The following is a 20,577-nucleotide window of genomic DNA, read 5'->3' as shown; positions in this document are numbered from 1 at the left end:
ATTGATAAATGAACGCTGTTGGCATTTGGAAACTTAAGCAGCAATTGATGAGTATATTTAAAAGTGAATTTTGTTGGCTATATAAAACAGCTCTGCATCTCATGAGCACCCCTCATTTATTACGATACAAGGAAATTAAATACCAAGTCTCACTTACCCTGGGTGTCCCTGGTATGTGGGATAAGGTGGACCTTGGGCCTGAGTGGGTGCCCCCATTGCCTGAGATGGAGTGGCTGCAGCAGGTGGGATCTGAGCATCAGCAGAGTTGCAAGCTGCTGGTGGAGCACTTGTGCTTGGGGTGGAAGAAGAAATCACTGGAGGTGGTGGTCGAGCTGGTGGCTGGGGCTTTCCTTGTTGCTATAAGTAACAAAATATTACATAAGCACTTGTGAATTCATTTAGAGTTTATAGCATTAATACAATTAGCTCAAATAGTTGGGTGAGTTACACATCAAGCCATTGTAAACCTGCCATTATGTAGTAAAGTCTAGCTTTGAAAAGCCATAAATTGACATGTTAATAAACAACAGACTGTGCATGTTAGGGATAGCTTGTTTGCTAGTAACTCAAGGAAGAAATGCAGGATGACCTCTCAAATGATAGCACACCGCCAAAACAGATTAAAAATAATAGGAAGTAACATGTTGGATTCATGTTGGTGTGAATCCAGACCTAGCGAGTGACACAAGAAGCTGTCGCAGCAAACCTGAAGTATCATTTTACCTTCCTGAGACTAAATCATTAGAGCAGTCATGATTTGGTAGGGGATATTAAATCCTCTGCTGAGATCACCTTAATTGCTACTTCTTTATTTTTCCTTAGCACAATACATTTTGATGATATTTATGATGATTTTTTTCAAACATGCTAAAAACCTTTCTTTAATCATGTTTTATAAGTATGCCATATTTATCAAGCATCACAGAGTAGAAAAACACTACTAACTGGTTCAAAATTCTCAGAATGATGCAGTCATAGGGCACAACAATCCTTTGAGGATTCAGTGTTAAATAAACATGCTCAATTTCAGGCTTTACTCGCTTTCAGTGTATGTGTCAGTGTTTTTATTTAGGTGCTCGGTAGAGTATTATTCTTTATGTTGTTATGAACCTGGAAACAATTACATGCAACTTAATGCAACATCCTACCATATAATGATTTTACTATTATTTTTCTACTAATATTTTGCATAATAGTATTATTATTCCTACTATTATCATCATTATGTTTCTGGTGCAGCCTTAGCACAAGCTTCAGAAAACTACAAAATGTCATCATGACTTCCAAATGTGGCTTGGGTGTCTCGTTCTCAAATGTGAACTCCCACTGCTGGCTAGAAGTAGATGTAGGATGCTTTGTAAATACCTGTACTACTTATGTCTTACTCTGATGTAGGCCCAATTCTGGTAACACTTTACATTAAGTGTACATAATTACACTGTAACTACTATGTAATTACCTGTATAAGTACAGTGTAACTATGAGTTATTACTCTGTACTTACTGTATAATACAAAGTAACACTATAGTTAATTACTCAGTTGTCATTGTTATTCCACAGTTTATATAATAATTATAATGTAACAATTTATCACTGATCTAAAAACAAGTGTACTTACATAGTTACATTGTATCTATACTTTCAAAATGTAATACAAACATCAGGGTATGTAACTACAACTATGTAACAGATGTTCCATGGTCTAGGCAGTTGTAATGGAAAACTGAATTGAATTATTATACCCATCCCTAACATAATACTGCCAAACTTGCATCATTCAATCAAGGTACACAGGGTCGCAGAGCCATTCCAAGCATCACCGGGCACAAGGCAGAAAACAGCCCACTGACAAACATACCAGTACTCACGCTCTCACACATATGGCCACGTAACCCAACCTACATATCCATGGGATATGGCAGTAAAACCCATGAAGAAGACATAAGGGAGACATGGGTAGAACGTACAAATTTTACACACGTATCCCCAGACAGAATTCCATCTCAGGATAATGGATCCGTGAGGCAAAAGTGTTAACGATTTTGCAAAGGTGTTTTCACCATTTAAAAAAGATCTTGAAATATCTATGCAGTTATCACTGCAATTCTCCATTACAATTGCCCAGACCATGGAACATCTGTTACATAGCTGTAGTTACATACCTTGATGTTTTTATTACATTTTGAAAGTATAGATACAATGTAACTATGTAAGTACACTTGTTTTTGGATCAGTGATAAATTGTTACATTGTAATAATATAAACTGTGGAATAACAATGACAACTGAGTAATTCGGAGACACTCACTAAATACAGACCCAGATTTTTTTTTTCCATCTTTACAATGCTGACATTACCATCTAAGATTAAACTGAATGCAAATCTGCTACAAACCAACGGAGTAAGACCCATCATCTACAGAATCCAAAGGATAGAAAACTCATAAAACACAAAACATCTTAAATATACTGAAAAGCCTATTCACACAGACATATGTACAAACATTGAGGGGTTGGACAGCAAAGAATTTATTACAACGTTACACGCTCAGAGCTCTTCAGGATTTAACAAAATAAATCAATATTGCTTGTGTTTTACCTAGACTGTAAGAGACATCTAGTCATTACATCTCTAATAGCCAAATATCTGTTTTGAGAAATAAACTCTGAAGAGTCAAAACAAATGCAGAACAAAAAAATGTGTTTTTTCTACTTGCATTTATCTATTGCAAATATACACAAATCAGAACTTATAGCAAACTTTTTTATAGTTCATGTGTTAGAATGGTGAGCAGCCTAGTTAAATTAGACATGAAGAAGAAAAGTGATCTTACAAAAACCGTCCTTGGGGCTGGTGTGGGAATGGCAGGTGTAGTAGAGGCACTGGAGCTGTGTGTCGCTTGATATGCAGGAACTGGTGGTATAGAGGGAGCACTAGGCTCTCGAGCAATGTTCTGCTGCAGTTCCCTGAAGTACAAAGATAAGAGGGTGAGCCACTGGAGAAAAAAAACGCATGTAGTAATTCTTCTCAATAAAGCTTTCATATGTCAAAGTAAAACATTTCATTATAGAGACAAGCTGAATGAACATCATTTTTAAAGGCACATAAGGAGAAAACCCCAGAGTGTTATTGTCTATTGGTAATTTCCACTAATTCTGTATGCAGGTAACCATAAGTATTACCTGAAAGTTAATGATTTATTTAACAAAAACTTCCTTTTGGGGAACATCAAATTTTGCTAAAGGGTTGCTGTCACCTGTTTCCAGGCCAAGGCACTGTCATATTTTATTTTTCAAAATGATGCTATCCTAGCAACGTATACATTGGACTTTATTTTATATGCATGTCAATAAATGTAAGATTTTCAATCAGCAGTAGAATCTAGCTTGTGCACAAAAATGACTGTTTTCCTATTTCGTTCAATTTTCCTGATTGTGAACATTTTGCAACAAGTAACATAACTGAGAAGTGTACGGAAACATATCAAATAAATTACACTAAATCCCATTCACTATTACATTATTCTTAATCATATTTCACTGCTATTTCAAGTCATAGTCTTTTTTTTTTTTTGAAGACGTAATAAAAAAATAAGCATTTGGCTAGCTGCTCCATCATACTAGCTTGTTATGTTTAGCTCTTCATCCCAATTCTTATTTTTAGTATACACATTTATTTTCAACAACTACTTTGCAGTCAGTCATTGCAATGAATGAGTGAACGCTTGGATGACAATGTTATATTTAAAGGTAGAATTGAAGATGGTGGAGAGTTAGCTTGTGGATTTGTTGCTCACCTTAAGGACAGTGTAATATGGCAACACCAGAGATGCAACAACAAAGGCATGAGAGTGAGCTCGCAAATTATTTGATTTGTTTGGTGAACGTTATGCTTCAACCATTATTCTTGCAATGTAAACAACCAAAAATTCACAGGCTAAAAAACAGCATGGTTGGAGCAACAGCTCAAAGCACATTTCATGGAAAATCCAAAGTTTTACATACGGTACATTGCTTACACACATTTCAGATAGTATTCCAACAATGTTTACATTAAAAAGTGTATCTCATGCAGAGCAACACCATAAGGCACTTTATAACAAAATATACTTTTCATTATGAAAATGATAATCATCAGTCAAACATTTTCAATATTTTTTTCGACAACACAAAAAGGCCATTTATTTATCTTACTTAGTTACCCTAACTAAGAGCACGTATATCTTAAGTTAGATATGGATCAGGCAGACTAATACACACATGGCACCACTCGATATTTTTTTTTTCTGCCTGACAAAGTTGAAGGAATTTCCTTGGTCTTGTCAGAGCAGAAAGAGATACACTGCTCTTTGTGGGCTATCCTTCTTAAGGTTACAACTTTCTTAAGAGGAAAGAAGTACATTAATTACTACATTTCTAATGTCTCCTTGCTGCCATGTGTCCAGAGTGAAACTGCATAATTATAGAATGGTATGAAGTAACCTATTTTAATGCATCAGTGGTGATGCATTTAAATTTCTCAAGTTCTGAGAGGCTTCAGATTATTGCTGAAGGTTGACACTGCTTAGAATATCAGGACGGCAGGCAGCAATATACAAAACTCATTAAAGGCAGGAGGGTTAAGCAGTGAATATGTACTAGAAAGTCAATACTAACCTGGCAACAAAGGTAGTTACTGTTCACTAGCAAGAAAATGTATCCTCTTTGGCTTCAATACTGACAATGTAATTGTGACCAAAAAGCAATCTTAATCAAAGTAGTACAAGAAATAAACTGAGCAACTGAGATAAGAGAAAGCGTATAGATTTAAACTATAAAAATGCTGTTAGGTTTTGTCCATATTATTCTAGATTCTCTGAGTATGAAGTTAGCAAGAGGCCCACTAAACAAATATGCATAATTAATGAGTGCATTAAAATAAAAGTAGCTTTAGACATGAGTTGGGCAGGAAATATGCAATAACAAAATCTTTAAAGATGTGTTAAAAGTAATGTTTGTCAAGCAACACAAAAATATTTTAGTATTTCATAGTATTTGAAGTTGCAGTTAAAATATACTACACAAGAGATCACAGTATCATAACCACCCTTCAGTTTTCAAGCTAGAGACACTCCTGACCATCACTAATGCTGCCTGAGCAGGCTTCACACTTACTTGAGAAGTTCATCTCTTTCTGTTTTCCGAGCAAACACAATATCACTACATTTTGTCTGAAACTTTAGCAGGATTTCTGTTAGATCGTTGTAAAACTGCAAAAGAAGAACAACAAACATAACATAAATATAACAGCAAACATATTTTTCAGTTTGAAATCACATTTATTGAAGCAGCACTTGGTCTCGACTGTTGCAATGTTTGTGAATAGGGATAAGTGACACTCACTTTTCTTTACAGCTACATGTAATAATAAAGTATACTGAATCATCACCCAGTATTTTGGAATACAAATATGCTCCTAGGAGGCTGGCCTAGTTCCTTGTTAAATGGAAAACAGGTGGAGGTGCATCATGCGAAGTGGCACACTGCCATTAATTAGATTGCTGAAAAGGTGGATGAAAGCAGGGGCCACAACCTTCGCTCATAATTTAGTTCTGTGTATTAACAAAACAAAAAAAAAAAAAACAACCAAACACAAATACATTACACTGGCTCCCGGTTAAGTTTAGGGCAGATTTCAAAATCCTTCTTTTAACATATAAAGCCTTAAATGGCCGAGGTCCAGATTACTTGTCTGAACTTATCATGACTTACAAACCAGAGCGCACATTAAGATCTCAAGATGCTGGTCTGCTTATGGTTCCAAGGATTAATAAAATAACAATGGGAGGTCTTGCTTTTAGTTACAGGGCCCCTAAACTGTGGAATGGTCTGCCTGCTACTATAAGAGATGCACTTCGGTCTCAACTTTTAAATCCCGGCTGAAGACTCACTACTTCAGTTTAGCATATCCTGACTAGAGCTGCTGATTAACTATATATACTGCATCTCTGTTGTTAGTCATTAGCACTAAAACATAAGTAACATGATAGTTAGAATTGGATACTAACCCTCACCTATTCGGTTTCTCTTCTCGGTACTCAAATGTGGCACTTGGTGCCACGGCCCACCTGCCAAGTTGTTTTGCCTGCCTAAGGTAAACTCATCCCTGATGGAGGATCGCAGGAATCCTGAGAAAGAAGGGTCCTTTCTTCGGATTGGCTGGCCCAACACTGTTTCAGCCGTGGAATGGCCAAATGGGGGAGGCAGCTTGATGGATGAGGTCTCCAGGAGTCTAAAATTATCTAAATCTTATTATGTGATATCATCTACTGTTAAATTCTGCTCCGTACTTCTAAAAAAATTTTTATTTTTTTATTGAGGATTTGTTCTGTTCTGTGTATTGTATTGTATTGTATTGACCCCTTTCTTTTGACACCCACTGCATGCCCAACCCACCTGGAAAGGGGTCTCTCTTTGAACTGCCTTTCCCAAGGTTTCTTCCATTTTTTCCCTACTAGGTTTTTTTTGGGAATTTTTCCTTGTCTTCTTAGAGAGTCAAGGCTGGGGGGCTGTCAAGAGGCAGGGCCTGTTAAAGCCCATTGCGGCACTTCCTGTGTGATTTTGGGCTATACAAAAATAAACTGTATTGTATTGTAAATATCCTGCTATTTTTACTCCAGGGACCCCATTATCATGAGTTAGCATTATCCCTCACAAACAGCCAAGGCATTTTATAATGAGCTAATTTAAGGTCCCCAATTTACCTAAAATTCATATGCTAATAAATTCTGTCAAAATTAAGCAAACTCTGGAAAATGAGTAACATATTGAACATGAATCTCTTGTTTACACCTTCAATTAATTTTGAAAGGCCTGTATGCAGAGAATTTTTATTTCTGTGTTTGTTCCAGATGACACACTGATTACATCTCTCTATTATATAAAAAAATCCTGGGATGAGACAAGACTTTTAAGCCTGGGACAAGACGTGACTTTTTCATAGAGATACTTTCAAGTCCCGCAAGATGAGACTTTGTGCCAAGAGATTTAACCATGCCCGGGACCGGAAATAAAAGACAAAGAGTAGATAACAAAGTAGAACGTCGTAAAGAGTTTCAAAAACGCTGGCATGATACACATGCAGAGCAGGTTAGAGATAATTAAAGTACTAAAATTTGAAAGTCTCAAAAAAAATGATAGTAAAGATCGCATTAGCGCAAATGGAAATTATTACTCGGTGAAATAACGGAACAGCAAAAAGAGATCAAATATATTTTTCAGATTTAAACTAAGTCTGAGACTCGTAGATCGCCTAATTCGTGATGCCATCAGGGAAAAGGAGTGTTTCTTCCCAATGAAGAGGCGTATCCGCGACAATTAAAAGATTTGTTGTTTGGTGAAAGTGAAATCCACATACAGTATGTGAGTGGCAGAGATGCAAAATGGCTGGCACGTAACGCAGGCTGGGGAGTTGGTGAGCAAAGTGAGTTTTCATTAAGGAAAAGACTTCCAACATCTTTACTTAAATTTAGCACCAATTTTTTAAAACATATTAATCTATGCGCTTTATAACCGTGAAAAGTATAAAACATGTATAAAGCAGTACACCAAGAAAACTGCTTCAAAAATGTTTGAAAAAATATTATACAATTAATAATGATATAAAGTATGTTTAATATTAATTTGCTTACTGATTACATTTGTTTGGTGTGGATTTGCTTTCTTTGACAACTACCTATTGCTTGGAGTAAATGTGCTCTTGCATTGATAAACATACTGTAGTTTCTCTTTCAAGTACAAGGTGTATTTAAGAACTGAACATTTTTATGGGGAGGGTACTGGTAATTGTAGCATCCCTGGAGTCACCAAGATGGATAGTTGTCCTGATGGGCATACTTGTTTAGTTTCGAAAAAGCAGTATATGAGAGCTCTTATATCTGTTCCTATAACTACAGTAATCAAGTATATATTCTTTCCTATGTCTTAGGTGAATGATGGCAAGTATAATGTGACCATTTAACAGTAAATTGATATCTTTACAATTTTTGGAAGACATTTTGAGTTTTTTTCTGCATACAATATAATAGGAATTACATTTCACTTAATATTTTTTTCAATATCTTGAGCATTAGGTAATTGATGAATTTTTTTTTGGCTTGTAAATGGATATGTTGTAAGTACATTTTTAAGCTTTTCCTCCATGCCCGATACCCGCCATTGTAAAGTACCAGTGCAGGCAAGATTATTTTCACCACACTTCTCTCATGCTTAGCACAGGGAGGCATCAAGTGTAAACCAGCCTTTAGTGGAAAGTGGCTCATGGATGACCAAGGAGCAAGCCACCCACCACTTGCCACATACTGACACATGTTAACGGCACATCCGGTCAACAATATTTCAAAAAAAAAAAAAAAAAAATCAATTATTTGTTACAATATAGCAAGTTTAAAATTTCAACAAATTAATTCGCCACTGTGAAACTAAGTAGAAATGACAATTGCCAAAGCCTATTTTTGGTCATATTTGCGACCATTTTTAGTTGTAGCCTGGAGCCCTGCACTGACCAAGGACACTGCAGTCCCATAAAATGGCACAAGGAAAAGTTCAACTATGTGTTATCGCCAATGTTTAATTTTGTTTTTGTAATTAGAAATTTGATAGTAGAAACAATCAACTCTGAATTGTATTTCATAATTAGATAAACAGTGTTACTAGCTTTATCACCCCACCCTTAGACATCATTCATAGGTACCAACATGGTCTAAAGTCAGGTGATGCAGCGTTAGATAGAGGACACGTAACAAACAAGAAGAGTACATTGTAAAAAAAAAAAAAAGCTTGGCCTGGACTCAATTCATACTTTGTAAATTGTGCAGTCCTCCTGAAACTACAAATGTTCTAAAAGCACAGGACTCTTTCATGAGAGTGTATGTTACCTGCAAGTAATCTGGTCCAACAGCTATGAAACAGATCAGAATCAGGTTTTTTTTTTTTCAAACCTGGTATTTACTAACTGTTGCTGTCCTACTCCAAACCACTGGCCTAAAATCTCTGGGTTATAGATGTTTTTGTTTATTATTATTTATAAATTCATTAGAAGATGCCTTTATCCAATGCAAGTTATAATGCATGCATGAATGAAGGTGCAAGCATCAAAGTAATGAGAAAGATAAAAAATAAAAAAAAAATCAGGCAAAAGGGATTAGAAACTAACAATTTTACACCTACAATTAGAGTAACACAAAAATCAGTATTCTAAACTCCAGTTAGCAAAACAGCAGATATCCTGTAGGAGGGAGGCTAAGTAGATCCAAAATATTTAATGAAAGCATATGAATACAAGTAAATTGGGTGTAGTACGACTAGAGAAAGCATCAGATTAAAGATGAAATGATCTCAATTAGAGAAAGCAAGATCATTTCATCTTTAATCTGATGCTGGCTTTAGGAGAGTCTCAACATCCTGTACTGTGAACCTGCTACATAACCCAGGAGTAACACCCGTGAAACCTTTATTTTGGTAACCCAACAATCCTTGTTATAACCCAGCCACAGGGGATGCACAAACCAGTGTGTTTCTTCGTGCCGGTCCCAAGCCCGGATAAATCGGGAAGGTTACGTCAGGAAGGGCATCCGGTGTAAAATTTTACCAAATCAATATGCAGAGAACAATACAAATTTCCATACCGGATCGGTTGAGCCAAGGATTAACAACGACCGCCACCAGTACTGTTAGCCAACAGGGTGCTGGCGGAAATTGGGCTAATGTTGGCCAAAGAAGAAAAAGAAGAGGAAGAAGAACAAGAAGGAGAAGAAGAAGGGGGAGACGTGTGCAGAGGCAGAAGGAGAGGAGGAAGGTAAAGAGAGTGGAACTGAGGGTAGGAACTTTGAATGTTGGCAGTATCGACTGGTAAGGGGAGAGAGTTAGCAGATATGATAGAGAGAAGGAAGACTGATATATTGCCCGTGCAAGAGACTAAATGAAAGGGGAGTAAGGCCAGGTGGATTGCAGGTGGATTCAAATTATTCTATCATGGTATGGATAGGAGGAGAAATTGAGAAGGGTTATTCTGAAGGAACAGTATGTCAAGAGTGTTTTGGAGGTGAAAAGAGTGTCAGACAGAGTAACGATTATGAAGCTGGAAATTGAAGGTGTGATGATGAATGTTGTTATTGCATAGGCCCCGCAAGTTGGGTGTGTAATGGATAAGAAAGAAGATTTTTGGAATGAGTTGGATGAAGTGATGAACAGTGTACCCAAGGGACAGAAAGTGGTGATTGGAGCAGATTTCAATGGACATGTTGGTGAAGGGAACAGAGGAGATGAGGAGGTGATGGGTAGGTATGGTGTCAAGGAGAGGAATGAAGGAATGATTTTGCCAAAAGGATGGACATGGCTCTGGTGAATACATATTTTAAGAAGAGGGAGGAACATAGGGTTACGTACAAGAGTGGAGGAAGATACACATAGGTAGATTACATCCTATGCAGAAGAGTTTATCTGAAGGAGATTGAAGACTGCAAAGTGGTAGCAGGGGAAAGTGTAGTTAAGCAGCATAGGATGGTGGTCTGTAGGATGACGCTGGAGATCAAGAAGAGGAAGAGAGTGAGGGCAGAGCCAAGGATCAAATGGTGGAAGTTGAAAAAGGAAGACTGCAAGTTTGAGTTTACAGAGAAGGTGAGACAGGCACTGGGGTGGTAGTGAAGAGTTACCAGACAGTTGGGAAACTACAGCAGATGAGGTAAGGGTGACAGCAAGAAGGGTGCTTGGTGTGACATCTGGACAGAGGAAGGAGGAAAAGGAAACCTGGTGGTGGAAAGGGGAAGTACAGGAGAGTATACAGAGGAAGAGAACGGCAAAGAAGTAGTGAGATAGTCAGAGAGATGCAGAAAGTAGACAAGAGTACAAGGTGAAGAGAGAGGTGGCGAAGGCTAAAGAAAAGCTGTATGATGAGTTGTATGAGATGTTGGACACTAAGGAGGGAGATAAGGACCTGTACCGATTGGCTAGACAGAGGGACTGAGCTGGGAAAGATGTGCAGCAGGTTAGGGTAATGAAGGAGAAAAATAGAAACATACTCACAAGCGAGGAGAGTTGAGCAGATGGAAAGAGTACTTTGAGAGGCTGATGAATTGATGAGCCACAGCGTGAAGTTACAGTATGGGAAAGAGTAGTGGAAGCTAGGTTAAGAAGTGAGGTGATGATTAATGAGCAGCAGTATGGTTTCATGCCAAAAAAGAACACTACAGATGCGATGTTTGCTCTGAAGGTGTTGATGGAGAAGTATAGAGAAGGCCAGAAGGAGTTGCATTGCACCTTTGTGGACCTGGAGAAAGCATATAACAGGGTGCCTCAAGAGGAGTTGTGGTATTGTATGAGGCAGTCAGGAGTGGCAGAGAAGTATGTAAGAGTTGTACAGGATATGTACGAGGGAAGTGTGACCGTGGTGAGGTCTGCGGTAGGAGTGACGGATGCATTCAAGGTGGAGGGGAGATTACATTAGGGATCGGCTCTGAGCCCTTTCTTATTTGCAATGGTGATGGACAGGTTGACAGATGAGATTAGACAGGAGTCCCCGTGGACTATGATGTTTGCTGATGACATTGTGATCTGTAGTGTGAGTAGGGAGCAGGTTGAGGAGTCCCTGGAGAGGTGGAGATATGTTCTAGAGAGGAGAAAAATGAAGGTCAGTAGGAACAAGACAGAATACATTTGTGTAAATCAGAGGGAGGTTAGTGGAATGGTGAGGATGCAAGGAGTAGAGTTGGCGAAGGTGGAGGAGTTTAAATACTTGGGATCAACAGTACAGAGTAATGGGGATTGTGGAAGAGAGGTGAAAAAGAAAGTGCAGGCAGGGTGGAATAGGTGGAGAAGAGTGTCAGGAGTGATTTGTGACAAATGGATATCAGCAAGAGGAAGGTCTACAGGACGGTAGTGAGACTAGCTATGTTATATGGGTTGGAGACGGTGGCACTGACCAGAAAGCAGGAGACAGAGCTGGAGGTAGCAGAGTTAAATATGCTAAGATTTGCACTGGGTGTGACAAGGATGCATAGGATTAGAAATGAGTACATTAGAGTATATTAGACGGTTGGGAGACAAAGAAGATGATCCGCTGTGGCAACCACTAACAGGAGCAGCCGAAAGAAGAACAATAATACTTGTTATGTAACTAACCCAACATTACTCGGAGAACAGCAGACAAGAACTACCTTAGTGCCTTCATTTAGGTTCTTGCAGAGCTCAAAATAGTTGTCATGTGCAGCAGCCAGTTTCTTTAGCATCTCCTCTCTCTGGTTGGAATCTGCATTTGACTGTTTCATTTTAGAGAACTCCTCATGAGAAACCTAAAAGAGAAGTCAAAATTCAGAGGCCAGCAGATGCTGTCGGTAAGCTTAATTTTCTCAGAAAGCAAACACATCTACTCAGTCGAGTCCTCATTAAATGCCTGGTGAGAAGAAAGGGCAGGCCAAAATTCACCTGTAATACCACATCTCAAAGTCCTGACAAGAAAGCTCTGTCCATTGCTCAAAACTTTAGTTATGCCCTCCTGTAATTTCAAAGCACTACTCACTCCTCTGGACAGTAACTATTGTATCTAAAGCTCAACAGGCACATCCCACCTGAATCTTTCCAAGTATCTCCTCCTGACTCTTGAGGTTCTGCTGTACTTTCTGGGTGTATCCTCCATAGATGCTGTCCAGTTGTGTGACAGAGATAGCCTCCTCATTCAGAGCACCATCCTGTGCCAAGGCTGTCAGAAACTTGTTTGTCATATCAAACTGCACCATCTTGATGTCAGTTTCTAGCTTTTCCCTTTCACACTTCAATTCGTCAAGGTCTGAGAGCAGAGTTCGAAGGACTCCTACAACCTAAAAGAAACGGAAAAAATAAAAAAAGCAGTAACATCCCACTTGATAAAACACTAGCCATTATTTAGCAAACACTTAGCAAAGGAAATCTTAAAGCAACAGATTGCCAATAGTGGGCCAGCACTACTAAATACTTATACTAGAAAAATGTAATTAGCAACCTTTTGTTTTACAGTCTACCAATGGAATCAACTATCCTCATTGAGGACAAGCTCTATTCATCTTTGACAAGTTCATTGACATCGCTCCAGCACTAATGAAGGGAAGACATAGTGGTATGTACGGCTGAAATGATTCCTCAAGAAACTCGAGTAATTTGATTACTAAAAATCAAAGCAAATTCTTTGCATCAAAGCTTTGCTTAATCCATACAATGACACCGTACTGAGCTCATTGTGTTTCACTTTTCTTCAATACAACCATCACATGTTCCTTTAAAGGCTTACATACATAAATACACATTATATCTACCTCATCCAGGGGATACAATCCTGCCGAAATTTTTCTTTTGCCTCCTACAAATGCCAGAAAGTCTTCCAAGAAGACAGTAAAGGCTCAAGTTAGGCCTGAGCTGTAGATAGGTTGAAACTTGTAGTTCTGAAAGTTAATTTGCATAACTTAAATGCTAATTGTTTGTGTTATGATTATTGATTTATGCATTAGTTTTATAAGAACTTTGCAATTGTTATTATTTTTGTACTTGTTTTTCATTTCAAACAATGTTTTCTTTAAAACTCAGAATGTAATATTGCAATTAAATGCACTAAATGGTTTTCATTTTGACAAATAATTTTATTGTATGCAATTTAAACAATAAAAATGTTTTTTCTATAAAAGAAAACAATTAGTTAACTTTAAGAGAGATGTCTTATTTTCTTTGTGTGTGTTTTACTTTGTTCTTAAATAAAACAAAAGTATTTCTTATCCAATTACTCAATTAATTGTTGGAATAATTGGTAGAATACTCAATCACTTAAATAATCGATTTTTGTGGTATGTGACACTTGCAGCATCGGCAAAGCATGAACCATTATAGGCTTACAGTCAGAAAAGTATATAAAAATTTACTGACATAGTTCAGATACCTTTTTGTGGGGAAAATTAGCATAGTAGTGGTGCTGGGCGGTATACAGGTTCATACCGAAAACGTTTTTTATTTTTGTTATGATATGGATTTTTCTTATACCACAACACCGTGCCTAAAGGACGTTCGGGACATGGCGCAGCGGGAAACTGTTCAAGGGGGGACCTTTTTCGCTGCTACACCACTAATCACATACAACAGAGTACATGTGTTAGTGGAGGTGTTGTGCGGGGGCTCTTTTTCACTGCTACACCGCTAAATAGGCATGTAATGGAGTACATGCGGTAGTGTAGGTATTGCGTTGTGAAAATGGACAAAGAACATACCGAAAGTGAAGCTGTAGCAGTCGATAAAGTTGAACATGATGACACAGAAGAACTTTTACCGAAAAAAACAAGTCACATCCATTGCCTGGAGATACTTTGGTTTTAAAAGGTCGGATGTGGACCATTATGTTCAAATGTGTAAATACTGTTTCTATACTACTGCATAATACTGCAAGCCAAGTTGTACTTGTTTTATTTTTTTTCAATACAGTGTAATGTACCTGGGTACTGTGCAATAGCGTGACAACATGTTGACTTTATTCTCGACATTTCCACTTTATTCTCGCCATTTATGTCAAGATTAAAGTCGACATGTTGACTTTATTCTCATAATTTGTCAGTAAAGTAGAACATTGTAAACTAAACTTCATTGTAAAATGAATATTTTATTTACTAGATTTTCTCAAACCCCATCATAAGTTATATAGCACATTAAATGCTTTGTGTTAAGTGTTCCCCGAGCCATGTTAAATCGGTACATGTTTCTTAAACGGACTTCCTCTTGTACTGCGCAGTGGTAGTGCTTCTGCTTTGCAGTAAGGAGACTGTGGAAGATCGTGGGTTCGCTTCCCGGTTCCTCCCTGTGTGGATAGCGCTTTGAGTACTGAGAAAAGCGCTATATAAATGTAATGAATTATTATTATTATTATTACTGAGGAGGCGCTGGCAGCAATCACCACACACAATACATTCACTTCATGATATTCCTGCTCTCTGAACATTTAGAATGCTAAGATAAATACTTGATATAATTTTCATGATGAAATGTATTAAAGCATGTATTAATCATGTGGGGGCACGGCGGCGTGGAGATTGCACTGCTGCCTCGCAGCAAAGGTGTCTCGGGTGTACCCTGCCTTGAATTTACATGTTTTTCTGGTGGGTTTACTCGGCGTGCTTCAGTTTCCTTTCAAAGTCATGTAGGATATGGGGTTTTGTTATGCTATATTGACCCTGCTAGTGTATGTTTTGTTCGTATTCACCCTGCGATGTGCAGGCAACTCGTTCAGGATTTGCTCCTGTCTCGCACACAATGCTTGCTGGGATGGGCGCAACCCTGAATGGATGGCACATTAAACATGTATAACAAAGATTTTTTTAAAGTTATGAACACTCCGTAGGCTAAATTTATAACTAGTTTTAATTTCACAAAGACGTTTATCGTGTGGTGATTGGTTATATGGAGAAAGAAAAAGGAAGCATAGAAACTGGGGTTTTGGTATGTCAGACAGACAGCACGCATGCAATAAAGAAAGCCCGCTGAGAAGAACATCCATTGAATTCTGTGGTTGTGTCTCCGACCACCAGATCACAAACCCAACATTTACACAATATTTAAGTTAAACCTGTGTAATACCCATTCATACATCCAGTTTTTTGGAGCCTCGTCACACCTGCCATAAAATTCTCTACACTGAACGTACACTTGGGGACTCCTTACTGCGAGGGAGCAGCACTACCGCCACACTACCGTACATGTTTAATACCTGCTTTAATGCATTTCATCTTGAAAATGATATGCAGTATATATTTTAGCATTCTAAATTTTCAGAGAGCAGGAATATCATGAAGTGAATGGATTCTGTGCGGTGATCGCTGCCGGCGCCTCCTCTTAGTGCGGAGGAAGTCAGTTTAAGAAGCGTAGTGATTAATAACTGGGTTGGGGAACACTTAACACAAAGCATTTAATGTGCTACATTAACTTATGATGGGGTTTGAGAAAATCCAGTAAATTAAACATTGATTTTAGGATGAAGTTTAGTTTACGACATTCTACTTTAATTATAAAATAAAGTATGAGAATAAAGTGGAAATGTCGACTTTAATCTTGCCATAAGCGTCAAAATTAAAGTGGAAATGTCGAGAATGAAGTCAACATGTCGACTTTATTCTCGACATATAGTTTGTTTTTTTCTTCCCTGTGTCTGTATTTTTTTTTCTTCACCGTGGCCCTAATACGCTTCCGTAGGGCTATGCCACAAATAGCATTATAAATGCAAGTTGCAGTTTTTTTTTATGTATATAGCTTAGCTTGAAGCAAGGTCCATATTAATGTAGTTTGCCTAAATGATGGTTCAGTTGGTAAAGATGTCATCACCAAGTTGCACTTGTTTTTATTTTATTTTTATTTGGTGAATACTGTGTAATGCACCTGGGCTTGAAGCCTTGAATAGTGCAACTATCAGTAATAATACAGTTATTTATTTTATTGTTATTATTTATTAGTTTAAATATTATGCAGTTTAATGATGGAAAAGTTGTTTAAAAAGTCACTTTAACGTGTCAGTGGACAGAGATTGTTAAGATTAACAGAAAGTGTAGTTGGTTTACAAAAAATATTTACTATTTATTCCTTTTCTAAGACATGTTCAGTGTAATACAACTTTTGACAAGCACCTCTGGATATTTTACTAAGTCTAAATGCCTCTTTGGATGGATGAAAACATGTTGTCAATTTTAATTTAAGTTGTTTGCAAAATTTGTTCAATAAAAAAGTTCTATATTTTGACTGCATCTGTCATGCAATGTGATTCCACCCGCTTGAAAACTATCACTTTATGAAGCCATGCAAACCTGTATTAATACTTGTGTGCACATTAAAATGTTTTTTTGTACAATGCTCATGACAGTGGAATAGGTTATTCTTAGCCAGTCTACTGTAGTAATTGCAGTGGAAAATGTAGTTAACATCCACTCATGCATGGGAAAAAAATACCATTGAATACCGTGAAACCGGTATAATTTTTAAAAATACCACGATATAGAATTTTGGTCATACCGCCCAGCACTACATAGTAGAATTTTTTAAGTGAATGATGTGGTATGAATTTGTTCTAAAAAATAACACATCCGCACAGTTGAAATCGAAACACCTACATAAATGTAAAGTTGCATGAGACTGATCTGGTTAGGAAACATGAGCTTGTTTAATGCTGGAGAAGAAAAGCTTTTGCACCAGCATAATTCCAACTTTCTCCTTTAATGTAAAATTTACTGAGGAGTGAAGCAATTTGCCAACCTTCTTGTCATTACCTGATCTTAAATCAAAACCATAAACTCACAGCCACATGAAATTGCTGAACGTCTCTTACCTCACTGCCCTGTAGGGTCTTTGTGGGATTAGCAGAGGGTATTGCAGCACTGAGCTCTGCCTCTGGTTTGCAGAGCACAGAAATCATTTCAGAGTGTCCTGCAAAGCATTCCTTTACAACTTTATCTGCCTGGACTGCTTGGTCCAGCAAATTCCGGAAGTTACCTCCCTCTGTAGAAAAAGTAAGATTGGACAATTCAGCTTAAAACTAAATGGTAGACCGACTTCAAACAAAAACATGTTATAAACATTACCAAAAAATTTATGCTTAAAGCCACTATAGTTGAATCAAAAGTGCTACAACACTGATCTTGTGTTTCTGCAAAATATACACCTGCCGGCCACTTTATTAGGTACAATTATCTATTAATGAATAAGCCCAGGGAAAAGCTTCAATTTGTAAGTATGATTTCAACACATGTCAGAAATATATGTTACAGATTAATGCCCATTCTGACTTAACAGCTTCACATGGCTGCAGAAAATCATTCGGCCATATATTCATGCTGTGAACCTCACAATCCTCCTCATCATAAAGATGCTCTGTTGAGATGAAACCCAAGGACCGTGCAAATCAAAATTAAATGTGCCATAAAGAGAAGCACATGGTCTACAAAAATGCTTATGTATGCTGTGGTGTACAAATGATGCTCAGCTGCTTAATGAGCGCAAAGAATAGACTCTCCTAAACATTATACATTTGGGAAATCTTGTTCAAAATTTGTTTCTAAAATATTCTGGAGCCTTAAATGGTAATACTGAGACTAGTATTTTAATATACTAGACCAAAATGTCTGAGACCAATAGATCCACAAATTGAGATACATCTTAAAATTACACTATTTCATTCCGGTCTGTTAAAACATGTCGAGAAGCCAGTTTCAAGACCTGTAAAACAGATTAAACAAATAACTAAATTGCTCATAGCTGTTTTTCAGACAGAAGTAAGATCACTTTGTGTTATCTTATTGGTCTTATTTCATTAGTCCAATATGTGCAAATATGTGGCCTTGCGTGACAAAAAAACAGACACTGTGATTTTAATGTCATGAACCAGTTAGCTCCTGTATCAAAAAACTAAGATTGTAGGGTATGTGTAAAACGCTTGCATATATGAATGCTCAAATGCCTGTCCCCACAATCACCTTCACACAAGCTAGTCCATCTGTATGTTTACACTTGCATTTAGATCAAACAGTAGCTATAAAACAGAACAATTATTTGGATCGCCACATCCTAGATTTCCAGCTCTGTTCTATTTTTAATATATGATTTAAAAGCTGTATCCTTAGTTTATACTGACTGAAACAAATATGCCAATGAAGGTAACCAATACTCATTGAAAATGCACTGTTTGATCCAAACTATTTATTCTATTATTTATTATTTATTTTATTTATCACTATGAAGTTTGTGGCACTATTAGACATAAAGTGCTGTATGTCTCTTTTTCTGCTTTGACATTGTTTTCAATATTAAACATTTTTACATTTTTTGACTTTAATCAAAATTGGAAAAAAAAAGTCTTAAGCAAGTGTTCAATTTGTGACGGTCTTTTGTTTGCAACTGTTGCCTTCTACAATAACAAAAGTTTAATCTTAGAGTTAAACACATCTAACAGGGCAATAAGCCAACACTTACACATGTTCATCTGAAAACAATACACTTTGCAGGTAAAATACAAACATTTGACTCATAGAGTCTACCAATGCATACCTGTCCTAAGGGGCTTGTAAAGTTCATTGGAAGGAATCCTCTGCCAGCGTTGAGAAAATTTAGTTCGCAGTTCAGTGTCTGTGGACTCCTCTTCATCCAAAATTTTAAATGACTACAGAAAAATGAAAGTATGTATCAGAAATATTAAGGCCATGTGTATGTAACTGTTTAACTACTAGTCCTGGAACAGGCTTCTGGGCCTTTACACAAACTGTATCAGCATTGATCCACAGCCTGCATTGTAACAATTTACAATGCTAGATACACAATGCAAATTATTGAAATATACTTAAAAGAAGGCCATGCGAGATTCCAGCTCATATTTTATTTAGGACTCAACAAGTAAATGTCAAACTATAGATACTACAGATACAGAGAACTGTAACCGAACAAGCAACCCCTGATGACATATACTGAAAACAAATGCAATAAAATTAAAATGGATCTAAAAAAATCAAACATATGTAGACGGATTTGTTTATATCTTAGTTTATTGTTTTACATGTTCACTATGTTCTTTTTAAGTTTTCCTCTTCTACAGAGAACAGGTAAAATATCCTGTTTTAATTCTGTCAATCTCAAGTAGTGAAGAAGAGAATGAAATCAAAACTAAGTGCTGTTATGAACAATGCTGCATATTTTCTCTCTGACACACTAATGAGTACTTTCAGCTAACAAATTATTCAAAAGAAGTGTGTGAAGAAACACAATATTCCTACATAATGCCACATTGTGACTGTGACTACCAAGTCGGAAGTTTTCTTTGTTTTTAGTCATTTGGGTGTTTGTTCAGACCATAGCGTGTGTGCGTATATATTTTGTTGAATACGCTTCTGTAAAAGGCCAAATTTCCCCTGAGAATACAATATTTTAACTAATCTAATCTGATCTAAAATTTCATAGTTCACTGGACTTGTGCTCTGTACTTGAAACCTCGAAATGCCCTAGTTTGGGGGCACAATTACAGCTTGGCCTCAGTTATGTTGTCATGCAGGCAATCAGATAGGTCAAAGCATTGCTTCATGCTGCACCATTTTTAAACATTTGATTGGAAGTTTTGATTGTTTTTTTTATTGTGCTATACCCTTTTTTGTCACAAATGCACTGGACCACAGAGTAAACACTTCATTAAATCTGTTAATGTCAATGTCAATGTCAATTTATTTATATAGCACATTTAAAACAACATAGTAATGCTGTGGCCAAAGTGCTTTACAATAATAGAATAAAAGAAAAACAAAATAATTAACATAAAACAAATAGAAATAAAATATATGAACATAAAATAAAATACATAATAAATAGAAGTAATGTTATATACATAAAAAATAAAAGTAATGTTATATAATCACTAAGAGGAAACCATCAGTATTACTGAAGGTCATGGAATGCAAGTGAATAGAAATGAGTCTTTAATATTGTTTTGAACAGTTCAACTGTAGACGACTCCTTTATGTGATGAGGTAAAGAGTTCCACAGGCGAGGAGCAGCAGCTGCAAAAGCCCTGTCC

At 37.0% G+C, this 20,577-nt stretch overlaps 2 protein-coding genes across 3 annotated transcripts in view; both read right to left on the bottom strand.

Moving 5' to 3' along the window:
* The window catches only part of pdcd6ip (programmed cell death 6 interacting protein), a 266,698-nt gene that overhangs the window by 6,491 nt on the left and 239,630 nt on the right, over window positions 1-20,577 (bottom strand). For both annotated transcript variants that reach the window (XM_028817538.2, XM_028817539.2), the window contains exons 11-17: window positions 19,068-19,179; window positions 17,353-17,522; window positions 12,602-12,850; window positions 12,191-12,325; window positions 5,154-5,248; window positions 2,834-2,966; window positions 158-357 (exon numbers count right to left, since the gene is read on the bottom strand). In XM_028817538.2, the coding sequence (XP_028673371.1) occupies window positions 158-357; window positions 2,834-2,966; window positions 5,154-5,248; window positions 12,191-12,325; window positions 12,602-12,850; window positions 17,353-17,522; window positions 19,068-19,179 (1,094 nt within the window). The remainder of the gene's footprint in view (window positions 1-157; window positions 358-2,833; window positions 2,967-5,153; window positions 5,249-12,190; window positions 12,326-12,601; window positions 12,851-17,352; window positions 17,523-19,067; window positions 19,180-20,577) is intronic.
* arpp21 (cAMP-regulated phosphoprotein, 21) overlaps window positions 1-20,577 on the bottom strand; it is a 511,143-nt gene that overhangs the window by 408,058 nt on the left and 82,508 nt on the right. The window lies entirely within an intron of this gene.

The sequence above is a fragment of the Erpetoichthys calabaricus genome, chromosome 13, assembly GCF_900747795.2.
Source record: "Erpetoichthys calabaricus chromosome 13, fErpCal1.3, whole genome shotgun sequence".
Lineage (NCBI taxonomy): Eukaryota > Metazoa > Chordata > Cladistia > Polypteriformes > Polypteridae > Erpetoichthys > Erpetoichthys calabaricus.
The sequence above is the reverse complement of the archived record's forward strand: the minus strand, read 5'-3'. Positions and strand labels throughout refer to the sequence as shown.